Consider the following 8,097-nt stretch of genomic DNA (forward strand, 5'->3'; position numbering starts at 1 on the left):
GAATGCCTTCCCCGGTACTCTCTGGTTTTCCACACAGGCAATTTAGCTGACAGCCAGTGCAAAATGAGCTGCAGCATTTTACAGAGCCTGTGCAATTCTCAGGTCACCAAATGTTGTAGGTGTATCTTGTGTCCTCCTCCTCTCCCAGCAGAAAGATAGGAAACCCCTTGGCAGACAGAGATGCTGCTCTTGGAGTAGCCAAACCATGAAAGGTACAAATTAGGGTAAGAAATTTGATTGCAAACAGTTGGTCTGGAGGACTGTTGAAGAGAGAACGTAATTCTGGCTGTCCGTCACAATGACTTCAGTGTTTTCAGGATCAGATTTCCATAAGCTTGTACCCAGCTGGAGGTATCAGTCAGCACCAGGTTTCACATGTCCTGCTGCTCTATGTGTTGTCACAGGGGAAGAAGATACATGGTGGTATAAAGACCAAGAAATGTACAGAGCTGTCCACAGTGTCCTCTAGTTGAGTGTGATATGGATATGGGAGTGTAAATAATAGCTGTGAATCAGCTTCAAGGAAACTAAGATAATTTCTCTCCTAGATAGAAAGTACTTGCCCACAGGTGTGGCTCAGAAAGTGATATGGGATGGGCATGAGTACAGGTCAGAAACTTTTCATAAAACACGCTTGCTGGGCAACCACAGGAAGCCTTAGAGTGCTGGAATGGGAGGTGGGCAAGCACCGTGGTGGGAGTGTCCCCACAGACCCTCCTAACACCCCTGTGTTTTCTTTAGCTGGCCAGTTATCGACGGACGACTTAAATTCTCTCATTGCACACGCCCATCGTCGCATCGACCAGTTGAACAAGGAGCTGGCGGAGCAGCGAGTGAGGGAACAGCAACACATCGAGTCAGCCCTGGAGAAGCAGAAACTTGAAGATAAAAAAGCATTTGAGGCAGCCGTGGCCAAAGCTCTGGAACGTCACAAAAGTGAAATTGAAATGGAACAGGAGAAGAAGGTAAAGTGGTGTAACAAACACTCCTGTTTGGATCTCTGGCTCGGAAAAGGATATAGAAGAGCTAGAGGAGGTGTCCAGAAGAGCAACCAGGATGTTCTGAGAGATAGGGTGACCCTCCAGGCTAAGCACGGAAAGTTGATCAAGGAAACTGCTGCAAAATTAGAATGGTAAAATCACACAGTGCAACAGGGCCTGACAGCTTCGTGTTCCTGTCTGCTGGCTCAAAACAAGCGTTTGATCTGACCCAGTATGACCACCTCAGGGCTATGTCGTCCCTCCATCCTGTTTCATAGAATCATAGAATGGTTTGGGTTGGAAGGAACCTTCAAGATCATCCAGTTCCAACCCCCCTGCCATCAGCAGGGACACCTTCCACTAGACCAGGTTGCTCAAAGCCTCATCCAGCCTGACCTTAAACACTTCCAGGGAGGAGCAGCCACAACTTCCTTGGGCAACCTGGGCCAGTGTCTGACCACCCTCACAGTGAAGAACTTCTTCCTAATATCTAATCTAAACCTCCCCTCTTTCAGTTTAAACCCATTTCCCCTTGTTTTGTTATTAACTTCCAGGAGCTATCTCCATGTCCTTCCATTCTTTGCCAGTGGTTTGGGATTTGATTTCTTTCAAAAGAACTATGCAAACTCAGAATTTTAATGTTGTTTTGTACATGAAGGAAGTACAACTTACAAACAGGAATCTGGGTGCTGGAGGTTTTATGTTTTGAGGTACCATATTGCAGGCTGACACTTGTGCCAAATACTTGTGCTGTTTTCACATCCATGCCTCTGAAAATAAGATTAAACATTGGCTGTTAGTTGAAAAACTTGTATTGACACAATGGAAACAAGGTATTTTACTTGTAGCCTGTTGCTTCAAAGCATTGCAGTAACAGAGATTAATTTAGAGCTCTTTAAAAGTTGCCTGAACTGTCATCTTGGCATTTAATGGAAGGTTGGAAATGACACAATCCTTATTTAAAAAAAAATAATAAAATACACCAACAAAAACTCCCCTCAAAATCCAAACAAACAAAAAACTGTTCAACTGCTCCTAAATAAGCCTGCACCTAAATAAACCTGCACCATGGCCCTTGTGCTAACCCACGCTCTCTAAAGTAGCTGTTTTACACAAGATCAGGTAAAAGGGCTGTTACCATTTTATTAAACTGTGTCCAAATCAGTCAGTATTACAGCACACAGGGAAAAGGTAAAGTAGTTTTTGTTTGGAAGTTGGTTTATAAACCCCAGAGTGTTGAGTTTGTCATGTTAGTGTATCTTTTATACAGTATTTTGGTAACTGCACTGAGTGCCTGGTGAGTATAACCACAGGCACTGTGGATGGTGAAGCTGATCTTTGACATCTTTAGGAAGAGGTTCAGCTATAAAAAAGGACCTTGACAGCTTTCTAAGATGAAACATGGGCTCTGTCAACTCCACTTTTATTAAATGTACCCGAGGCAGTCACTGATGGATGATATAACCATAGTGTGTGACAAACAGAAGTAGCATTGTAGTGACAACCGCTCACGTGTGTACAGGTTGAAGAAGTCCGAGAGGTGATGGAGAGCGAAATGAGGACCCAGCTCCGGCGGCAGGCTGCTGCCCACACAGACCATCTGAGAGACGTGCTGAAGATCCAGGAACAGGAGCTAAAGGTGGAATTTGAGCAGGTAAGAGAGCAGAGTGAGTCCCCAAGGGAATTAGGGGGATATTTGAACCCTTGCAGAGCACAGCTTCACAGGACGAGACTCCTGAGCCACCTTCCAGAAGACTGAAATGCGGGCTGGGGAGGGAAGCCTGCTCATCTCAGAGATGTAATAAAGTGCCTGAACATGTAGGTTTTACTGACTTGTCTTAAAAGCTTTTGCTATAGGTGAGAATTTTGATAATTACAAATGCAGTAACTTGTTAATTTCACCCTAATAAGGCTTCTTACTAGTACATTGTATTTACTATACGTGCTATTCCTAGCAAGAACAAGATTTATAGAAACATACTTTAAAAATAAGTTAAAACATAATTTATCAGACCAGGAGCAGCTGTTTTGTCTCTCACTGTTTCAGAACTTATCAGAGAAACTCAGTGAACAAGAAATGCAATTCAGACGCCTTACTCAGGAACAGCTCGACAACTTCACGTTGGATATCAACACTGCCTACGCCAGGCTGAAAGGAATCGAGCAAGCAGTCGAGAGTGAGCACTGAAATCACATTTCTTTAAGGACTGAAGTTCTGACGGGTGCCTGGGTGCCTAATCCCAGGTTTAGGCACATGGCTCGTGGGCCTGGGTTTGCCACACTGCTGAGCACCCAGCACATCCCAGCTGCACGGGTCCAAAGCTGTCGTCTCGTTCTGAGCCTGAACTGCAGAACAGACTTGCTTTCGGCTCACGTGCTGAGGGGGCAGCTGCCAGTGTTTTGAGGGATGGCTTTTTGTTGCTTGTGTTCAAAACTCTTCCCATACTTACAAGTCCCCTTCTTGGCTTATTTTTCAGGTCACGCAGTAGCAGAAGAGGAAGCCAGAAAGGCCCATCAGCTGTGGCTTTCTGTTGAAGCACTCAAATACTGCATGAAAACAGCCTCTGGCGACAGTCCCACCCAACCGCTGGCGAGCGCGGTGAAGGCCATCAAAGCCAGTTGTTCTGACAACGCGTTTACAGAAGCCTTAACAGCAGCTCTCCCGCAGGAGTCCCTGACGCGGGGAGTGTACAGCGAGGAGGCTCTCCGAGCACGTTTCTACACAGTCCAAAAACTGGCCAAAAGGGTGGCGATGATCGATGAAACCAGAAACAGCTTGTACCAGTACTTCCTGTCTTACCTGCAGTCGCTGCTCGTCTTTCACCCTCAACAGCTGAAGCCGCCTGCTGAGCTCAGCCCCGACGACCTCGATACGTTTAAATTACTGTCTTACGCTTCTTACTGCATTGAACACGGAGATCTGGAGCTGGCAGCTAAATTTGTCAACCAGTTAAGAGGAGAATCGAGGAGAGTGGCACACGACTGGCTGACCGAAGCGCGAATGACCCTAGAAACAAAACAAATAGTGGATATCCTGACAGCGTACGCCAGCGCCGTGGGGTTGGGGACAACGCAAGTGCAGTGAGTAGGGTTGTAGCTTCGGAGGCTGTTCAGTGATTGTTTGTGTTGGAAAGAAACCCCACCATGCCCCACGGGTGGCAAACCAGGCTGTTGGCAGGGGCTGGAAGCGTTACATCAAAGCACGGGTACGGTCTTGTTTCCTTGCACTGTATTTAACTTCACCACCTGTTGTATTTGTATTGAACCGACTTCAGGAAGCTACTTTACAATTTGTGTAAGAATTTTGTTTCCCCATCTTACCAAGCTGGCTTGTGATCCAACCAAAATAATGTTTGTAACCTGCCATTAATGATTTGCCACTTTGTCAGCTGAATAAAAACAAGACTTCAACCACTTTTTCCTGCTGTTCAGTCTCCTGTTTAAACATCAAATACAGCTGGGCAGTAAGAGAACAGCCTTTCTCTGGGATCTGAAGAAGTTAATACTTACTTACCTCTGGTTTACTCCTTTCAGGGAGCAAGAATTCCTTGATGTGATCAATGTGGCTAATTAATTTGTACAGCTGTAAAAATACCCATGTCTGAGGACAGGTTTATGTAGATATAACTTAAGCTGGTATCAGAGCACATGCTCTGGTGGACTCCTTCCCCTGCATGCTGCTTCTTGGCAGACCTGCTCTGCTGTAGCTTTAGAAGATCAGGTATTTCTATCTAGAAGCCAGGAGAGCTCACACAAAGACCAAGCTTCTTCCTTCTCTTACCTTGCCTTTAATTCTTACCATCTCTGAAGACAGATTGATCCAACTGAAATGAGTAACTGTGGCTTTGTCTCCTTGCTGATCCAGTTTGAAATTGTTGGTCCAATAAAGCAAAGACCGTATCACCACCCATCAAGCCCTTTATCCTGGATCTACTAGTCACACACTCCTGGAGCAAACCTTGCCTTCAGACAGCTTTACTGCTGGATTACTGAGGAATGTTTCACTTTTAGCCTCCCAGCTGTAGTTTGTTTCACCTCTAGCAGCTGCTGTTTCCTGAACTCTTGAATTATCCTGAAGCTGCTTTCTGCTGCTGAAGTTCTCCTGTCCTGCAGCATCACACGCACATCAAGGTTTTATTTTTCACAAAGAAAGAGAATCATGTTAACTGCTTTTCACTGGAATATGGGTTAATCCTCTCAGGAACAAGGCCATTCTTTGCCATTTCAGGATAACTACCTCAAAAACCCTTCAAGCTTCCTCTACAAGCTGGGAGCAGCAGCAGGCTGGTGTGAGGGCCAGTTAAGTGCAAGGCAGGGAAGGGAACAGCGCAGTTATCCGCCTTCCCAGTCACTCGTCAGCTTTCTTGCTGTGTTCTGTGTGAACTTCACTTGCTCTCTCACAGAGCAGCCACAACACTGTAATCAAGAGGTTTTGTTCAGGGATTATCAGAATGCAGCCGTGGTTAATATCAGCCATTTATTAGATGCAGTCTCCCGCTGTACTGTAGCTTTTTAACATCCACAGTCCAAAGCCTGTCCCAAAACACCAAAATAACCCATGAGGACTAACACCACAGGTGCTGAGTGCTGCATTACTGACAGTGTTTACATACAGGGTAAACTTGATATTTAAGTAGTTTACATTAAAGTTAAATGGAAAGGGATTAAATCCAGTGCAGGTTTAAGTCACAGGAAGTCCAAGAGAAGTCCTGCTCAAGCTGTCCAAGTCTTGTACCTGCTGAGCAGGCTCTGGGAAGCAGCACTCCTCTCACTGCAGCCTCCAGTACCTGTGTTGGTGTAGCCCACGCTGTGTTTGAAGTTCCCAGGAACGTTAAATGGGACGGCTTCCAGGTTGCTCCAACAAGGACAACATACTCTTGCCAAGCAGCTCCCATATCAGAATGCTCTGGAGCACTCTGCAGTGCTGCAGCACCTCCCAGAAGCTGTCCCTTCGGTGATTCCACTTCTCACAGAAGCCTCCTGGTATCAAGGCAGCGGTTGCTCCCAGTTTTCCCGAGGGGAAGGACAGAGGCACAGCTAGTCACGGTCACTGTCGCTGTCACTGTCGCTATCGCTGCTGTCACTGTCTGACTTGATACTCTCCAAAGTCTTCCTGCAAATGTAAAACAGTCCAGTAATCAGTCACCTGTTGTGACTTTTGCTTGACAAGAGATCTAAAACACGGTATAAAACCCCTCCAGAGAGAACATGATGGGCTGTCTGGTGCTGATTATCCTCACAGGACAGGTCCATCTCGCATTTGGTGGAAGCACACCCACCTCCTTTTGGAAAAACCAATCGACTTCAGTTACCCAGGAGGTGGTGGGCCAGCTGTCAAGGGAAGGCCTTCTAGTTATTCACTGCCTTGGACCAGACCACTGGCTCCAAACTGTGGTCCCTCAAATCAAAGGCCATCATCCGAGCTTGGCTGCATCAGCTCAGCAACGAGCCATGGTGGATGGTCAAGTGTACTGAAGGTTGACCATGAGCCTCAGGACACGTGCAGGGCCATCCTGTACCACATCCCTGCTTTTACCAGCCTGCAATTAGTGTCTTCTAGGTGGCCAACCCCGGCTAGGAAAAGATTCTGGGAAAGAAAGGTGACAGCAGATCGGAGTGGTGGATAAGGCTAAGCCCATCATGGAAAGTTACATTCCCTCCGAGGTGGGATGGATACAGCATGGGGTCAAAACTGAGGGGCCATTTTGGGGGTGTGAATCAATCAGAGTCAACACAAAGGCACATCATCCTCAACCCAGTTTGCCACCACCTTGGCAGAGAAGCCTTTCCACAGGAATCGCCCCTTCAACACCCTGTCCCCCCCTTCAGCACTAACACAATGTACTCCCCCCCCCTTCAGCACTAACACAAAGTACTCCAACTTACCTCTGCTTTTCAGAGAGTTCAAATTCCTTCTCCGTTCTACTTTTAAGCTTTTCAGATGAAGGAAGACCCAGGGATGCCGCCAGCTTTACCAGCTTAATTGCCTCATCTGGGCAATTGGTTTGTTTAGCACAGTTCAAGAACTCATCCATCACCTGCTCACTGCAAAAGCAAAGGCCAAGAGTGACTGTTCACGGGGCCCCAGGTGAGGTGGCCATTAACTTACAGCAGATGCTTCAGAGAGGGCCAGAAGGTGCCAGATACTCAGTTCACTCAGCCAGCCCGATTCTGCTCCTGCCAGGAGTTTCACCCCATACCAATGTGGTGCGCTTGGGAACACCTGTCCTAGCAGAGAGCAATACTTCTTGCACAAAAACAGGGCAGCAGCTCACTGCTCAGGACAAGGACCCCAGCTTAGCAGCAGCCTAAATAACCTTCCCCTCTTTACAGTCCCCAGACCAGGCCCTCGCCCTCTTTTACGTGGCTGGCAGTGGTGAAGGAAGAGTGTGACAGCACTTAAAGGCACGTGTCTGACTGCCAGGGGCTGTGGTGGGCACTGGGAGCTGCTGACAGCTCTGCTCTGCCAGCTCCATTTCATGTCAAAGTGTTGGCTCTGCTCCTTTGTCACCTTCCATGGCTGCTGGAGACACGTCTCTTGCCTTCAGGCAGTGAAACAAAGTGTGTGCAGCTGGTGCTGCAGGGAGCTTGGCAGAGAAGGAAGGAAGGGGATCAGAAGAGCCTCAGATCCATTTGGTAATTAGCAGGGAAACTACTTTCTTTCCCTTCACGTTCATAATCCATGGCATCCACGAACCATCAGCTACACCATAATTTCAAAAGGAGAATTCTTCCCTTTCCTGATTCCCCAGGTTGGGACAGGAGCTCTGACAGGGCTTGGCAGCGTCACAGCTCCCTTGGGCCATGGCAGCAGCAGGCTGCAGAACAGGGCAAGCGCAGAGTGCCACCAACAGCGGGCTTTGGTACCGCACACCCTCGAGGTGCAGGCAGCCACAGAGAACATCCTGCACCTCGGTGAAATTCCCATCTCCAACATCACATTTAAGGTGTTAAATGCTTAAGGTGAGCATGAAGCAGTTGTTTGAGTTGATTGATTGTTTTTAAATGCATTACTATTCCTTAGAATATTCCTTCAAACAGATTTTTCTCCTCCAAAATCCTGAGAAAAGCTAAATGTTGTAGGGTACCACAGAACATTTAGGATTTGACTTGATAA

At 47.2% G+C, this 8,097-nt stretch overlaps 1 protein-coding gene across 1 annotated transcript in view; it reads left to right on the forward strand.

Moving 5' to 3' along the window:
• Positions 1-4,394, forward strand: part of IMMT (inner membrane mitochondrial protein) — a gene marked incomplete at its 5' end in the record, with an annotated part of 6,737 nt that extends 2,343 nt beyond the window's left edge. The window contains 4 exons of the mRNA XM_010164701.1: positions 742-965; positions 2,503-2,634; positions 3,028-3,157; positions 3,458-4,394. Coding sequence (XP_010163003.1) covers positions 742-965; positions 2,503-2,634; positions 3,028-3,157; positions 3,458-4,065 — 1,094 coding nt within the window. The remainder of the gene's footprint in view (positions 1-741; positions 966-2,502; positions 2,635-3,027; positions 3,158-3,457) is intronic.
• Positions 4,395-8,097: the final 3,703 nt, after the last annotated feature.

The sequence above is a fragment of the Antrostomus carolinensis genome, unplaced genomic scaffold (assembly GCF_000700745.2).
Source record: "Antrostomus carolinensis isolate BGI_N321 unplaced genomic scaffold, ASM70074v2 scaffold39103, whole genome shotgun sequence".
NCBI classification, from domain to species: domain Eukaryota; kingdom Metazoa; phylum Chordata; class Aves; order Caprimulgiformes; family Caprimulgidae; genus Antrostomus; species Antrostomus carolinensis.